This window comes from Mobula birostris, chromosome 9, assembly GCF_030028105.1.
Source record: "Mobula birostris isolate sMobBir1 chromosome 9, sMobBir1.hap1, whole genome shotgun sequence".
Lineage (NCBI taxonomy): Eukaryota > Metazoa > Chordata > Chondrichthyes > Myliobatiformes > Myliobatidae > Mobula > Mobula birostris.
The window spans coordinates 150269048-150287076 of NC_092378.1; the positions used below are offsets into that span (position 1 = coordinate 150269048).

The 18029-nt window shown below is 43.7% G+C and overlaps 1 protein-coding gene across 5 annotated transcripts in view; it reads right to left on the minus strand.

Annotated features, from left to right (window-relative positions):
- trrap (transformation/transcription domain-associated protein) overlaps positions 1-18029 on the minus strand; it is a 315964-nt gene that overhangs the window by 167002 nt on the left and 130933 nt on the right. For all 5 annotated transcript variants that reach the window (XM_072269108.1, XM_072269109.1, XM_072269106.1 and 2 more), the window contains exons 40-45: positions 17448-17606; positions 15909-16034; positions 11605-11715; positions 8618-8764; positions 1698-1911; positions 325-450 (exon numbers count right to left, since the gene is read on the minus strand). In XM_072269108.1, the coding sequence (XP_072125209.1) occupies positions 325-450; positions 1698-1911; positions 8618-8764; positions 11605-11715; positions 15909-16034; positions 17448-17606 (883 nt within the window). The remainder of the gene's footprint in view (positions 1-324; positions 451-1697; positions 1912-8617; positions 8765-11604; positions 11716-15908; positions 16035-17447; positions 17607-18029) is intronic.

Here is an 18029-nt window from a genome sequence, read left to right on the forward strand (position 1 = left end):
GTTCAACTCAGGGCTAACAACCCTGACTGGTCAAAAAACAATTGTTACGGAAACAGCAATGAAGATTCCCTCTGCAGTTGGAGGGCCTTCGTTGCTGCCCTAAACAGCAGCAGAGTGAAGGGCAGCAAGTAAAAACCATGTACTATAATATACTGTATTAGTAAGTCATTCACAAAATTGGGACTGCACTGCTAGATGGACTGTTCACCTCCGTGAATGGCATGTAATACAGTTTACTCACTGTACGTACAAGCCAATTTACCAAGTGTACACAGAACACGTGCTTAAAGTTTAATCCCGAGAAAAGGGCTGTGGCCGACTTACCAAAAAGCTGATTGGGGTTGGCATTTGTTGCTTTCTCGTAGTTTGTGAGGCCCTCGTAAATCACTTTGCCCACCGCAGCATAGAGACACTCCAGCTCCTCGTACTTGGAGGCCACACTCGATGTGCCTGTGAGAGAGCGAGGGATGTGACTGAGGGTGTAGCGTAAAATAACACACAAAATGCTGCAGGAATTCAGCAGGTCAGCCATCATCTACGCAGGGAAATAAGCAGTCGATGTTTCAGGCGAGTCCCTTCATCAGGACTGAAAAGGAAGGGGGAAGAAGCCAGAATAAGAAGGTGCGGGGAGGAGTGACTGCAGAAGCTTTGTGACTGGATATCAGATCTATCCATACAATGCTTCAATCTTAACAGCCACTTACTTACAGGTACTGATTGCAAACTTTCAATGGTAAACTCGACCATCTTCCTCAGGCACAAGTTAGTCAAACAACAAGTCCCCTAGAGACACCTCCTTATATACTGTCTCGAGTGAGCAGGGTATGGGCAAGGCTTAATATTCAATCCTGATTGGCCAAATTGCCTATTCCTGATTGGCTAGTTTGAATTGGCCTTGTTCTGATTGGTTAATATTTTAGGCCGAACCTCTCTGGGAATGTGTAGTCCCAGGAGGAGGAATACAAGCTGGCAAGTGATGGGTTGTGGCTAGTTGAGGGAGAATGTGGGTGGGTAGGGAAGGGGGAAAATAAAGAAAGAAGCTAGGAGGGGATAGATGAAAGAGGTGAAGGGTTAAAGAAGAAATCTGATGGGAAAGGAGAGTGGACCAGGGGAGAAAGAGGAGCAGGGTCACCAGAGGGAGGTGATGGGCAGCTCAGGAGAAGAGAAAGGGTAACAGAAGAGGCAGAATGGGGAATTGAAAAAGAGAGGATAGGGAGGGGAGGAAATTACCAGAGGTTGGAGAAGCTGATGTTCATGCCATCAGGTTGGAAGCTACCCAGACAGAATATGAAGTGTTGCTTCTCCAACTGGAGAGCAGCCTCATCATGGCAAGAAAGGACACCGTGGACCAATGTGTTGAAAAGTGAATGGGGAGTGGAATTAAAATGAGTGGCCACCGGGAAATCCTCTCTGCTGCGGACAGAGCGAAAGCACTTGCCAAAGCAGTCGCCCAATCTATGTCAGGTCTCACCGATGCAGAGAAGGCTGCATTGGGGACACCGGATACAGAAGATGACCCTAACAGACATGCAGGTAAACAGTTGCTTCACCTAGAAGGATAGTTTGATACCCTGAATAACCTGTGAAGCTGAAGCTTAAAGAATGCCAAATCTGTGCCCTTCCCCTTAACCATCGTCAGCACAACCCACGCCCTCCACCCCCGGCAGCACCTCGCCAAACCCCGATGTGCAACCTACTCGGTTCAGTTGGGAAGACACTCATCAGCCGGGACAGCAGAGTGTGGACAGCCCGCAGCACCTTGTTATTGCCGCAGGTCATGCAGGCCGCGACACCTCGCTGCAATGGCTTGAAGCTGCTCAGGATGGCCGAAGACTGGAGCACAGTCAGGAGGAAACTCAACACCTCCAAGCCTGTGCAGATGTTCGCCATGTTTGCCTGATTGGGCTGCTCCTAAAAACAGTACAAGCAAACGTGAAAAATACTGGAGGTAAATATAAAACCAGACTACTTTATTTTCAGAATCAGAATTAATATCACCAGCATATGCTGTGAAATTCGTGAATTTTACAGCAGCAGTACAATGAAATACATGATAAATAAATATGTCTATTAACTATTTAAGTTAAAATATGAGGGGTGATTGTTAAGTTTGTGGCCTACAGTAGAAGGAGTCAATTTTAGAAAACCTAGCACATTTATTTTTCAACATAGTCCCCTCCTACATGTACACACTTAGTCCAGCGGTCGTCGAGCATACAGATCCCTTCTTTGTAGAAGTGGTCCACAGCAGGGATGATTGATAAGTTTGTGGCCTACGGTAGAAGGAAATGAGTGATACAGCTCTTACATGCACGTGCAGATCAACTCTGAGTGAAAATGCAGAAAGGTTGGAGTTTCTCATCTCCTTCTACTTTAGGCCACAAACTTATCAATCACCCCTGCTGTGGACCACTTTCTGGAGGTTCAAGATGCCAACTTCTACAAAGAAGGGATCCATATGCTCCACGACCGCTGGACTAAGAGTGTAAATGTAGGAAAAACAAATGTGCTAGGTTTCCTAAAATTGATTCCTTCTACCTTAGGCCACGAACTCATCAATCACCCCTTGTAAGCAGTGCAAAATAACAGAAATTTTAAAAAAGTAGTGAGATAGTGTTCATGGGTTCAGTGTCTACTTAGAAATCTGATGGTAGAGGGGAAGAAGCTGTTCCTGAACTGCTGAGTGTGTGCCTTCAGGCTTCTGTACCTCCTTCCCCGTGGTAACAGTGCGAAGAGAGTATGCCCTGGGTGGTGGAGATCCTTAACTATGGACGCCACTTTTTTGAGGCACCACTCTTTGAAAATGTCTTGAATATTACAGAGGCTGGTACCCATGATAGAGCTGACTAACTTTACAAGTTTCTGCAACTTATTTTGATTTTGTGCGGTAGCCCCCCCCCCCACCGCCCCGCCATACAAGACGGTGATGCAGCCAATCAGAATACTCTCCACAGAATATTTGTAGCAGTTTTTGACCGTTTTAGTACACAAACCAAATCTCCTCAAACTCCTAATGAAATATAGCCACTGATTTGCCTTCTTTATAGCTGTATCAATATCTTGCGTTCAGGTTACGTCCTCATAGAGATACCGACACCCAGGAACTTGAAATTGCTCACTCTCACCACTTCTTATCCCACTCTGAGAATTGGTTTATGTTCCCTTGTTTACCCTTCCCGAAGTCCACAATCAGCTCTTTGGTATTGCTGATGTTGCTGCGACATCACTCAACTAGCTGGCATATCTCGCTCCCATATGCCCTTTCATCTCTATCCGAACTTGTGCCAACAATGGCTGTATCATCAGCAAATTTAAAGATGCTCTTTGAACTACACCTAGCCACACTGTCATGGACAGTAGAGAGAGAAGATGCCGGAAATCCCGAGTGAGGAACGAACTGTGGGAGACACTGAGCCCCTTCATCTCGACTGCACCTTGATGTTGGCCCGACCCAGAACACTGGTGCTGCCTGACCCGCTGAGTTTCTCCTACAGTCTGTTTTGTTTTATTCCTGAAAATGCAGAGTTCTCTCGTTCATCCGGAGGGTGAATGAGCGAAGTCCACATAGGCAGCACCGCAGGCTGGGTTTAAATGAGCGTTTTGCTCGGTTCTTGATGCTGGGAGTCACAGGTCTGCTGTGCAGCCTGTTTAGTCAGTGAAGAAATACAGCATGGAAAGAGGATTCTTCATCCCCACTGCGTCTGCACTAACCACCCAGTTACACTAATGTCTGCACCAACCACCCATTTACGCTAATGTCTGCACCAACCACCCAGTTACACTAATGTCTGCACCAACCACCCATTTACGCTAATGTCTGCACCAACCACCCATTTACGCTAATGTCTGCACCAACCACCCAGTTACACTAATGTCTGCACCAACCACCCATTTACACTAATGACTGCACCAACCACCCAGTTACACGAATGTCTCACCAACCACCCATTTACGCTAATGTCTGCACCAACCACCCATTTACACTAATGTCTGCACTAACCACCCATTTACGCTAATGACTGCACCAATCACCCAGTTACACTAATGTCTGCACCAACTACCATTTACACCAATGTCTGCACTAACCACCCATTTACACTATCTGCACCAACCACCCAGTTACACTAATGACTGCACCAACCACCCAGTTACAATAATGTCTGCACCAACCACCTGCTTACACTAATGACTGCACCAACCACCCAGTTACACTAATGTCTGCACCAACCACCCATTTACACTAATGACTGCACCAACCACCCAGTTACACTAATGTCTCACCAACCACCCATTTACACTAATGTCTGCACCAACCACCCAGTTACACTAATGTCTGCACCAACCACCCATTTACACTAATGACTGCACCAACCACCCACTTACACTAATGACTGCACCAACCACCCACTTACACTAATGTCTGCACTAACCACCAGGTTACACTAATGTCTGCACCAACCACCCAGTTACACTAATGTCTGCACCAACCACCCATTTACAGTAACTCAGTTCATTTGCCCCACATCCTCATCAACTGCCCAGATTGCACTCCCTCACCCACACACTAGAAGCAATTCACTCCGGCCAATTAGCCAACCAAATTTGGGATTTGGGAGAAACTAAATGGGGGAAACATACCCAGTCAGAATCAGAATTATCAGAGACATATGTCATGAAATCTGCTGTTTTGGAACAGCAGCAGCTATAGAAAGAGCAAAGAGAGCAAAAATAGTGAGGTAGCATTCATAGATTCATTCTGTTCAGAAATCTGACGGTGGGGGGGAAGAAGCTGTTCCTAAAATATTGAATGTGTGTTTTTAGGCTCCCGTACCTCCTCCCTGATGGTAGTAATGAGAAGAGGGCATGTCCTGGGTGATGGAAGCTGCCTTCCTGAGGTATTGCCTTTTAAGGATCTCCTCAGTGGTGGGGAGGCTAGTAAATTAGAACAGCTGAGTGTCTTTACAACGCTCTGCAGCTCTTTCCGATCCTGTGCAGTGGTCCCTCCATACCAGACAGTAGTGCACCTAATCAGAATGCTCTCCATGGTACCTCTGTAGAAATTTGCTATAGTCCCTGGTGCCGTACCAAATCTCCTCAAGATGGCATGCCTACATTGTGATTGCATCAAAAGATAAGGTCAGAGGGCAAACAAACAAACTCCACACAGGTACCAGCAGAGGTGGGGAGTGATCCTCGATCTCCGGTGCAGTGTGACAACAGCTTTACCACTGTGCCACCCCTTTCTGCAGCAGGCTGCAAGATGGCTTGGTAAAAACAAGAGTGCTAGCACTCTTCAGAGATTCCAATTCAATAATTAAGATTCTTCTGGATAGCAACTCCCTATAGTTTCCAAAATGGATGTCCTTTAGATTATTTTTAAAAATACGCACAACTACAGCTGATCAAACGGCAATTATATGGCATCAAATGTCCTGCAAGATTAAAGCCTCCCTCATCTAAACTATGTGCAAGTACACATTCTGCATAAAAATTGATTAAATGTAAGTAATTTTTGTAGCGCGTAGCACGTCTCTCAATTATTGCAATCATCGATGCAGGACTATTTGAATTTCAAATTTGAACCAATACCATCTAAGAAATTCACTGTAGATGGCTTTTATTTCACGGTTGAGCAGAATCAAGAGGGTGACTTTTGTGATTATAAAAATTGGAGCAAATCTGAAGGCATCATTGTTCTCTTCAGGTTGCTTTAGAGTAAGATAAATATCAGAACAGCCCCTGGCTTGTGTCTCAGAATATCATGAGGTATCAGCAGTGCCGTTAGCAGCATGATCCAGTGCTGTTTGTGTGGAGTTTGCACTTTCTCCCTGTGACCACATGGGATTCCCCCAGGTACTGTAGTTTCTTCCCACATCCCAAAGACGTGTGGATTGGTGGGTTAATTGCCCTAGAGTAGTAAAATCTGGAGGGAATTAATGGGATGGTGGGAAAATGAGATTCCTCTAAGATTGGTGCAGGTGATTGTTTGATGGTCAGCATGGACTCGATGGACAGTGTTGACCTGGCTCCACAGCTGTAGCCTGCAACCACTGGGCTCCTGGACCAGCTTCACTCGCCTCAGCACTAAACCTGGCTCCACAGCCGTAGCCTGCAACCGTCGGGCTCCTGGACCACCTTTGCTCGCCTCAGTGCTGAACTAACTCCATGGTTGTGACCTGCGGCCATCGGGCTCTTGGACCAGCTTCACTTACTTTCAGGGACTGTGTGGTTCATGTTCTGTGTGTTATTTGTTTACTTTTTTTTTACTGTTTGCATGATTTGTTCATTTTTTTTCCACACACTGGGTGTTTGACAGTCTTTGGTGTGTGGATTTTTTTTTAATGGATTCCATTGTGGTTCTTTGTTTTGTGGCTGCCTGCAAAAAGGATTCATACTTTGATAATAAAGATAATTTGAACTTTGAATGGTCTGTATTTTACACTTTATATCTCTGTATATAAGAACAGGATTTAGCTCATCGAGTATGCTCCACTATCAAATTGCAGCTGACTTACTGTATTTTCCCTGTCAGCCCCATTCTTCCGGCTTCTCCCCATACCTTTGACACTCTTACTAATCAAGAACCCAACAACTTCCGCTTCTGTGGCAATGAATTCCACAGTTTCACCAACCTGTGCCTAAAAAAAAATCCCTCCTCATCTTGGGAAAGGGGCTTGTTTTGCTGTTGTTGTCTCGTTTTGTTCTGTTGTTGCCGCAGCTGTTCCTGTTGTTCTGCTGAACATGGTGGGTATGTTATGCTGGCGCCAGAATGGGATACTTGTGGGCTACCCCAGCACATTCTCAGACCGTGTTGGTTGTTCACTGTATGTTTCAATGTACTGTATGTGTGACAAATAAATCTGGATCTGTTATGTTAGTGATAATTCAGAGTGGTTATTCTGTGAAATATCTATAAAGCAAGGCAAATCCTTTTCAGCCTGCAAGTGGTGTATTTATGGAACCAGCTGCAGGAGGAAATGGCAGAGGCAAATATATTGGATACATTTAAGTAGTATGTGGACAGGTATATGGATGACAAGAGCTTAGAGGAGGGGTTATCAACCTTCCTTATGCCATGGACCCCCTACCATTAACCAAGGAGTCCATGGACCGCAGGGTGGGAATCCCTGGTCTAGAGGGATAAAGGGTAAGTGCTGATATGGGATTGGCTTGAAATACATCTTGGTTGGTATGAATACATATAAGCCAAAGGGTTTTTCTCCCCTGTGTCAACAACTCTATGACTCCAAATCTAATTCGTTTCGTGTTTTTTTTAAAAAGTGTGCTGAGCAAAGTTTTGCCAATTCTTTAAAAAAAATTACTAGTTTTAATCTAAGCATTCATGGTCATTATCTGTAAACCTCATAAACAAGAGCACAAATCTTCATAAACACAAAACCTCCCACAAATTTGCAACTTAAAATCTCTCTAGGCCGTGTGAGTAAGCCACATCCATGAGAATACAACAATCATCCACCACCATCACGAGCCCATGTGTTGGCACGTGCGTCTGTGCGCGCGCGCACAAGTGTGCGTATACGTGCACGTAAGTGTTTTGTGTGCACATGTGTGTGTGTACAAGTTTTTCGACGGTGGAAGCTAACAAAAACATTACCATCAGGTACAGATCTCCTACAGATCACGCTAGAAATGACAAAGAACAGACTGCTACCTTGTGGCACATCCCTCTATAAAGAATGCACACTGCAGTAAGGCAGAAAGATATCACAACCAGCAAGGATGATGATAAACTATTTTATCTTTCTGGCTACAGTTTGCGCCAATGCTTCTTACAGGCTGGAATAAAGCTGAAAGCCAGATTGAGTTCTGTAAAAATGAGGTGAAAGATTTGTCCCCAAATAGATCAACAACTCAATGCATGAAATCAGTGTGAGTGAAGAGATAACATATTGCCAATGTACTAGCTATAACTCCTCTGTTTGTCCCTCTGTTTTACTGCTCTGCGTACCTTAGCCCGAGCAGACTCTTTCCCTGTCATCAATTTCCACTCATTTCCAAACCATCAGCAGCCTGCAATAGTAACGTTCTTTGAAATAATAACCCGGGATAATTTATCTGCAGTGTTTAATATCCAGCAAAGATAATCTCTTTAGTTTGGTAACTTGTGCAGTAACTTAAGTTAACGCACATCAGAACCTGGTCTGTATCTACCTCGCTCTTTCCAATGGATCAGCCCTCAAGAGTGAAAACAGGAAAATTTTTCTCCAAGATCAGCTTTATTTGTCACGTGTATATCGAAACATACGATGAAATGCATAGTTCTGCGAGGGTTGTGCTGGGCAGCCCACAAGTGTGGCCACACTTCCAGCGCCAACATAGCATGCCCACAACTCACTACCCCTAACCTGTACGTGTTTGGAATGTGGGAGGAAACCTGAGATCTGGAGGAAACCCTCGTGGTTATGGGGAGAAAGTACAAACTCCTTACAGACAGCAGCAGAAATTAAACCCCAATCTTACAGCCAGTGCTGCAAAGCATTTCACCAACAGCTATGCAGCCACCTAGTAAGAAGTGTGTCCAGCCTGCAAAGTGCATGCAAATAATATAGTGTGACGTGTAGCTCTCTACAAATATAATCTGCTTGCAAAATCATACCACTGTCATTAGTAACTTGTCAAACCACTGGAGCTTCAACTCTGCTTTTGGCCACATATCAGATCGAAGAGCCATCTTCAGGAGGCTGACGCATCGCCTGGACAACATTTCTCCCGGTGAACCCGCAGTGTTGGAGGAGTCATTCACCTGGGATTCAATTGTCACATGTATCAGACAGAGTGGAAAACAATTAACAATTCACACCTTTATCTTGTCATCTCTTTGCAGGAGACGAATATCACAGAACATTGAAAAGTACAGCATAATACATGCACTTTGGCCCACTACGTTTGCCAACCTTTTAACTTCCTCTAAGTTGAATCAACCCTTCCCTCTCACATAGCCCTCCATTTTTATTTCATCCACGTGCCTATACAAATGTCCCTAATGTATCTGCCTCTGCTACCATCCCTGGTAGTGTGTCCCACGCACTTATCAGTCTCTGTGTAAAAAAACCTACCTCTGACAGCCCCCCCTCCCCCCTGACAGTTTCCTCCAATCATCTTAAAATTACTCATTTCTACTTTGGGATAAAAGGCACTGGCTGTCCAATCTATCACTGCCTCTTATCATAAGACCATAAGACTTGGGTCTGGAATTGGACAATTCATCCCATCGAATCTGCACTGCCATTCCGTCATGACTGATTTATTATTCCTCTCAACAACATTCTCCTGCCTCCCCCACCCCCCCGTGACATTTGACACCCTGACTAATCAAGAATCTTTCAGCCTCCACTTTAAATATACCCAATGACTCAGCCTCCACAGCCGTCTGTGGCACTGAATACCACAGATTCACCACCCTTACTAAATATCCCATCATCAGTTGAGGGATTTAGTGTTTAAATTTGTAAGAGCCTGTTACCATCGTAAAATGAGGTTTGGACTGCAGTAAAGAAAGGCTGCTCAAGGTGGAGAGAGTGAAGAGAAAACAATTCATTAGCAGGATAATGATCCAATTTTGGCATCTATCTACTACATTTGAAGGGAAGTCTCACTGTGGAAAGGAACTGGAAGTCAATTGGAAGTAATGAGAAGTGACAACCAATGCTCGCAACAAATTCTCCCTCCTTCTAAAGATATGGAATTAATAAGGAAAGCTTTATACTGAAAGCTTTATACTCTGCATACAAATTGAATTGCTATGAAGTGTTGTGACTACTGTTATCTCACTCCCAGCATGAACTCGGATGACTGAGAAGATAATCTGGCATTTTCACTCTCCTTTCTGACTGAAGAAACTACTTTATAAACAATATCCCCATCAACCTTAATTCATGGCAACAGGCAAGCAGCAGAGGCTTAACGTAGCATTTTAAAAATGGTTCATCTGACAGCAGGCACACTCAGTGGTTTATTAGTGTCAGGTAAATTAAATTATTATTTGCTACAACAAATGCAAGAGATTCTGCAGATGCTGGAAATCCAGGGCAATGCGCACAATATGCTGAAAGAACTCAGCAGGACAGGAAGCAAGGCAGCATCCATGGAGATGAATAAGGGAAATCAGCCGGTCAGGGAACAAGGCAGCACCTATGGAGAGAAATAAATACACAAAATCCTGGAGGAGCACATTGTAGGGTCTCCGCCCAAAACCTCGGCTGTGTATTCCCCTCCACAGATGCTGCCTGACCTGCTGAATTTCCAGCATTTTGCTTGCTACATGCTATAAAACCCTTTTTGGGGATTGGGCTCCTAAGCTTTCTTTCACCAAAATGCTTCACATGTGTAGTTAGCATCAAGATTCAAGATTATTTATCATGTGCCTATAAAAACATACAGTGAAATGTGCTGGGGGCAGCCTGCAAGTGTGGCCACGCATCCTGGTGCCAACACAGCATACCCATCAGTCAATTTGCCCAATAGCCTCATAATAATAATGAAGACCTGGTCATCTGCTTTGGTAACGTTGATTCAGATACATATACTGGGCAAATCTCTGCACATTTTGGAAACCACAGATGCTAGAATCTAGAGCAAACAAGAAACTGCTGGAGGAACTCATCTGCAGAGGGAAATGGATAGTCGACAGTTCAGGTTGAGACCCTTCATCTGGACTGAAAGAGTAGAGGGGAGATAGCCAGCTTAAAGAGGTGAGTGGTGGGGCGGGTGGAAGCAGGCAGAACAGGCACAATGGGTCGAATGGCCTAAGGTGGGTCAAGGACTGACAATGGATCGAGGTGAGGAGGGGCAATAGCAGATGGAGGAGGGGAGAGTGCGAATGGTGAGAGGCTGGAGGAGACAAAGGGATGAAGATGGTGGTATCTGACAGGAGAGGAAGGTGGAGCTTGGAACCAGGAGACAGAGGGGGAGGGCAGATGAGAACAGTGAGGGGCAGGGGACCCCGTGGGTGATGGGCAGATGGGGCACTGGAAAAGGAGGAAGAAACAGGCTAATGGGGGGAGGATTGTGATGGCGGGGAGGAGGAACTGGGCAGATCAGGAAGAGGGAGAGAATGGGATAAACAGGGAAGGGAAAATTGAAAATTCAATGTCATGTCATCAGGTTAAACAAAACCCAAAGAAATACGAGGTGCCTTTTCTGTAGTTTGCACTGACCTCACTATGACAGTGGAGGAGGTCAGTATGGGAATAGGGAGAGAATTTAAAATGACTGGTAAGTGGGAACTCCAGTTGGCCATGGCAGACAGCGTGTAGGTCCTCAGTGAAACAGACATATCCGCAGTCGAACATCTCGTCTGTGGCAGTGAAGCACTTGTTCTACACGCAGTGCCAGCCTACATCACTCACTTGAATCTCTGGAAGGTAAACTGAACTGAAACTCTTGAAGTCCGAGATGAGCTTACCACCAGATGAATTAAGCAAGCTGTGGGACAAGGATCTTGATCAAATAAATACCAGAGAGTAAAGAAAGACATAGGATTGGCATTAGAAAGCCTCTTACTAAATTAACATTTTTTAATGCTATACTTCAGATCAGACAGTTCAAAGTTCAGAGATTAGCATTACAAAGTGTGCCCTTTACCTGGCAAGCAATCCGGATGAGGAAATTCACCACAGTATCAGTGTGCTGTTTGTCAATGGGTTTTGAAAGCAGATGATCAGCTCCGGTCAGTGACTGGCTACGGCCAAACACCTATCAATTAAAGAAACACAAATTCAGGTTTCTTTGTGATGAGATATAGAATTAACTGCACTGAAACCAAATCCAGCAGACACAAGTTCCAACTAATCTTGGTGTGACCAACTGCAGAGGGAAGGCGTGCACTTGCCTTGTGTACCACACCTGGCTCCCCAAGCATTACTACACTTGTGTGGCAAGAGACCAAGTCTCAGATGATGATCAATTTCACCGGCTGGAGTCCCAAAGTGTGGCCTTCACCTGGCCCAGTGGTTCCATGTCAGGTCCATTGACCACAATCTAGCTCATTATAATACTGTAAGACCATAAAACATAGGAGCAGAATTAGGCCATTCTGCCCAATGAGTCTGCTCTGCCATTCCATCATGGCCGATTTATTATCCCTCTCAACCCTATTTACTTGCCTTCTTTCCATAACCTTTGATGACCTGACTAACCTAGAACCTATCAACCTCCCCTTTAAATATACTCATTGACTTGACCTCCCCAGCTATATGTGATTTCATATACCATTCAGCTAGGTCTCCTAATATACAGTATCAAACTACAACAAATTCAGAGTGGATCAAATTAAAAACATGTTTACTACTTGCAAGGGAGAGTCTACCTCCATACATTAAGTCATTGGAAGGTAGATTCAATCTTGCAGCTCAAAACAAACCACTTGTATACATTTACAAAGTCCAGTCATTCACCAACTTCATGTCTTTGAGGTTGTTCCACCCAATAATTGTAATCCTTCCTTATCTGCATGGGTGCATTTGTCTTTAATCAGCCTATCTAGGAGGGAGGAGAAGATGGCGGTGTGACGCAGCACGCGCGGCCATCCCGAATGAATATCGTATTTGTGAAGTAGGATGCCGTGCACAATCCGGATTCGATGGAGACATCCGTGAGAAGTGCAGAGGAACATCTGGAGTAACTTCTGAAATGCCTGCTTCGCTGCCGCTGCTACTGTGCGATCGAGAATCTCTGGAGACAAAAGCCCCAAATCCTCAGCTTTGCCTATTGCCTGTTGCCGGGGCTGGGGTCGAAGCGCTCGGCAGAGATGGTGCTCGGTGCTCAGTGTCGGAGAGCTGGTCGGAGGCTCGGAGTTTTCGGACGGACTCAGAGTCGGACTGTGGTCGGATGCTTCCGGGATGCTGCATTGGCAAGTTGGCGGCGCTGGAGGTTTACCGTCTGCGTGAGATGATGGGACTTTCGAGAGACTTTGAGACTTTTACTGTGCCATGGTCTGTTCTTATCAAATTACGGTATTGCCTTGCACTGTTGTAACTATATGTTATAATTATGTAGTTTTTGTTAGTTTTTAAATTGGTTTGTCATGTGTTTTCGTGATATCATTCTGGAAAAACATTGTATCATTTCTTAATGCATGCATTACTAAATGACAATAAAAGGGGACTGCGTGTCCTCATAATCTAATCTAATCTTTCGAGACTTCTTCCCCTCTTGACAGCCGTGTCACTTTTCTCTATTGTCAAACACTCCCTGACATAAACACATCCTCTGCTATAAAGTGCACACACACTGCTTGTAAACCTCCATCCAAACCAGCAAAGCACCCTGAGATCACATAAGTTCCATTTTGACACGTTATATTTTACAAAAGTTATAAATTCATAAAGACTTCAGGGTTACAGATATATTTCCACAGTGGTAAAGAGTTCCACAGATTCACTAGCCTCTGCCTAAAGAGCTTCCTCCTCATCTGTTCCAAAGGGATGTCCACCTATTCTGAGATTGTGCCCACTATCTTACACTCTGTTGTTCGCCTGCACTGTAGCTCTAACAATTTATTTTATATTCTGTTATTATCTTACTGTATTCTACCTCAATGCACTGTGTAATGATGTGATCTGTATAAACAACATGAAAGACAAGGGACAGGATAGAAAAGGTCAGAGAGTGAACCAGCGAACTCCACGTTAGCAGCACTGGAGGTGGGACATGAACTTGGATCCCGGGTGCAGTCAGACAGCAGCTATACCAAATGCGCCACCATGCTGCCCCCTCCGCAGCAGGCTGCAAGATGACTTGGTAAAAACAACAGTGTTGGCACTCTTCAGAGATCCCAATTAAATCATTAGATTCTTCTGGATAGCAACTCCTTATAGCTTCCTAAATGGATGTCCCTTAGATTATTTTTTAAAATACACAAAATTATAAAAAAATTGGCAAATGGCAGTTATATGGCATCAAACGTCCTGCAAGATTAAAGCCTCCCTCATCTAAAATTTCCCAGTAGACTAGTGAACATATAGAGAACATAGAAGAGTACAGCAGAGGCCCACAATGCTGTGTCAAACCAGCTAAATTAATAATCAAATAGCTAACTATTCTTTTCAGCCTACACATTTTCCATGAATTTTTCCAAAAGTCAGTGAAGACTGCTGAAATCCCTAAGGACTGGAAATAGACTAATGTGGTGCCAGTATACAAGGAGGGTGACCACACTGACCCTGGTAACGCTAAATCAGTAAGCCTAACGTGCATCATAGGTAAGATAATGGAATCATTAATAAAGAATGAGATGGAAAAGCGACCGATAAGAACAGGCATGTTAGCCGAAAGCCAGCATTTGGAAATCATGTTTTCCTAATATGCTGGAGTTCTATAAAGAGGCAACTAAATTTGATAACAATAGAGCAGTAAATATCATTTACTTGGACTTTTGACAAGGTATCTCACAAGAGGTTAATAATCAAATTACAGCAGGTAGGGACGCAGGGCAAGATGAGTGAATGGGTGCAGAATTGGCTTAGAAACAGAAAACAAGTTAAGGTGAGAGAATCATTTTCACACCTGGAAGATGTTAAAAGTGGGTTTCTGCAGGGATCAGTCTGGGGCCGCAACTGTTTTTAATTTACATTAATGATTTAGATAAGCACATAACAAATAAGCTGGTAAAGTTTGCAGATGACACAAAATGAGGGGGACAGACTGATAACATTCAGGCAGCAGAATCAATACAGTTAGATCTAAACAAAATCCAGATGTGGGTGGACAAATGGCAGATGAAATTTAATGTAAGTAAATGTAAAGTATTACATACGGGAAGTAGAAGTATTAGATATAAATATACAATGGAAGTTTTGAGTTAGAAAGTGCACTGCATGAGAAGGATTTGGGCATCCTGGTAGACTCATCACTATCGACATCTAAACAATGCACAGAAGCGATTGGGAAAGCTAATAGCAAGTTGGGCTATATTGTAGTCAGTGGAGTCTAGAGATGTTCTCCTTAAGCTGTATAATGTGCTTGTGAGGCCACAAGTTGAGTAGCGTGTACAATTTTGGTCTCCATATTTTGTGAGGGATGTGAAGGCACTGGAGAGAGTTCAAAGAAGGGCGACTACTCATCCCAGATCTGCAGGATGTGAGCTACAAAGAAAGATATAAATAATTAAATCTTTTTAGCCTAAGTAGATGTAGAATGAAAGGAGACATGGTAGAAGTGTTCAAAATCAATAAGGGTATAAGTAAAGTGGATACCAGCTGCTATTTCAAAATTAATCCATCAACAAGGACACAGGGCCATAGGTGGAGACTGGTTAAAGGGAGAGTTCAGACTAATATCAGGAAGCATTTCTTTACACAGTGAGTTGTGGACACATGGAACAAACTACCTGGTTGAGTAGTTGAGAACAGTACCTTAGAGACTTTTAAATCTGAACTCGATAGTTATTCCAACACACTATGTGAAGAAGAATTTGGCAAGCTTTGTTGGGCCTGCTCGCATCAAAAATTTTCTACTATTCTGATGTTCTAATATCCTTCCATTTTCCTCACATTCATGTGCCTATCTAAACATTTCTGAAAAGTCGCTAATGTTACTGCCTCTACCACCACCTTAGGCAGCGCATTCCAGGCACCCAATACTCTCTTGTAAAAGCTTCTTCCCTCCGCCATCAGATTTCTGAACGGACAATACACCCATGTGCATTACTTCACTATTTTTTTCTTTTTCTCTTTCTGCACTACTTATTTTATTTAATTTTTAAATTAAAATTATTTATTATAATTAGTTTACTATAATTATATATTGCACTGTACTGCTGCCACAAAACAACAAATTTCACAGCATATGCCAGTGATGTGAAACCTGATTCTGAAAATTGAAACAAGTGAATAATTCAAGCAGTGAATCTGAATCAATACAATACTTCACATCTGAACTGTACTCACTGTTCCCGTGTTTGTTCGGAGACGTTTCACGTCCTGAGCAGAATCCACAGATAGGCCTCGTTTGACGTTACCATTGGTTGCACTGGTTCCTTCTCCACCACCGTTCAGATCCGGATCAGCATCAGGCTACAGATTGAGGGTGGGAGGTTGCAAGAAGAATGATTTTAATATCCCAAAACCAAGTCTCACATTAAAGTAAGCTACATTTATCTAGCACCTTTCTTGACTCCAGTGCCCCTTTGAAACTCAGTGGACCGCAGATGAGACATGCCACACCAAACTCTTTGCTTGGTTTTACTCATAGCGAGTGTAACATAAACTCTATTTTTCCATTTTATTTTACTTCTATTTAGATACAGCATGGTAATAGGCCCTTTCAGCCCAATGAGCCTCTGCTGCCCAGTTACACCCATGTGACTAATTAACCTACTTTGGACTGTGGGAGGAAACCCAAACCATCATGTGGAGAACATACAGATGGCAGCGGGAATTGAACCTAGGTCACTGGTGCTACAATAGCATTATCGTTACCATTACACTATTGTGCCACCCTCTCGTACCCTTCAGGTCTGAGGTGAGAATATGCAGGGTGAGGACATAAAGAAAAATTTTAAATTATAACCAACATCCAATTCCAGGACTGCTGATCAAACCAACTAGTTAAACAAAGTTCGTATCATATAAAGACAGCATTTAGATTTTACAGCTATCAGACCACGTCGTACAAGAATTTTGTGAAAAATAGACCAGGTTCAGCAACAAATGCCTATTTAGTACCAGTGAGAAACTCTAACAGGAAAATAAAGGAACCAATTTAAGCAAGCTCCCTTTTTGTACCAAGACGTAAGATTAAGCCCACTGGTGAACCAGAATGATGGACCCCTACATTGGCAGGAATAACAATGAGTGAAATAGAAGTAACTCTAGTGATTTTGAAAACAACACTACTCTTTTGGCATCAAGGCAAACAAAACTAAATCAACAGCTCTAACAAAAAAAAATTCAATTCTTGCCACTTTTTAAAGCATTGCATTGATGTGTTAAAATTTTTAAAATCATGAATCTAAAAGTTTTAATTAACAGTTGTCTTGCTTTTAGACTGGGGCCATTTAGATCATAAAACATGGAGATTAGTCCATTCGTCCCATCACATCTCCTCCAGCCCATCAAGGTGAATCAGTTATCCATCTCAACTCCATTCTCCTGCCTTCTTCCCATAATCTTTGACGCCCTTACTAATCTACAACCTATTAATTCTCACTTTAAATATACTCAATGACTCATCCTCCAGTTACCTATGATAATGAATTCCACAGATTCACCACCTCCTGGCTAAAGAAATTCCTCATCTCTTTTCTCATCCTCATCTCTTCTGTTCTGAGGCTGTGCCCACTGGTCCTTCCTAGGTCCACTCTATCTAAGCCTCTCAATATTTGGTAGGTATATAGGCTAGATGGTGAAAAACTGATCCACATAACAGAGGGCACATTTAAAGCGTAGTAGATTTGGAGGATATAGGCGGCAAGTCTGCTTTCTCACCTGCTGGTCCTTGATCCGTTGCAGCTCCCACTTAATAACAACTTCGGCCAGATCAACAGCCAGCTTCCGCTGTTCGATGGTGACGCTGGGTGTGAAACCAAGCCGCTGCATGGCGCTGACCATGTGCTGCACGAGGTGGTGCCGGACCGGGAAATACACCTGAAGAAGACAATTGTCACCTTTATAAACGTCACAGCACACACAAAACACTGGAGATACTCGTGAAGGGAAATAACCGGTCAGCGTTTTAGGGCAAGACCCGTCGTCAAGACTGTATCTCCAATAGCTGTATCTCCCAATTAAGACCATCGTGCAAATTCTGGAAAATTGGAGCAACACACAGACAAAACGCTGGGGGAACTCATAAAGGGAAATGAGCAATCGGCATTTCAGGTCTAGACCCTAAATATCCAATAGCTGTAATCTCCAATATACGACCACCAGAGCAAATGCTGGAAATCAAGAGCAACACGCACAACATGCAGGAGGAACTCAGCAGGTTAGGAAGCATCTATGGAAGGAAATGGACAGTCGGCATTTTGGACTGAGACTTCATCGTTCTCCCGGCTGTAACTGATGCCT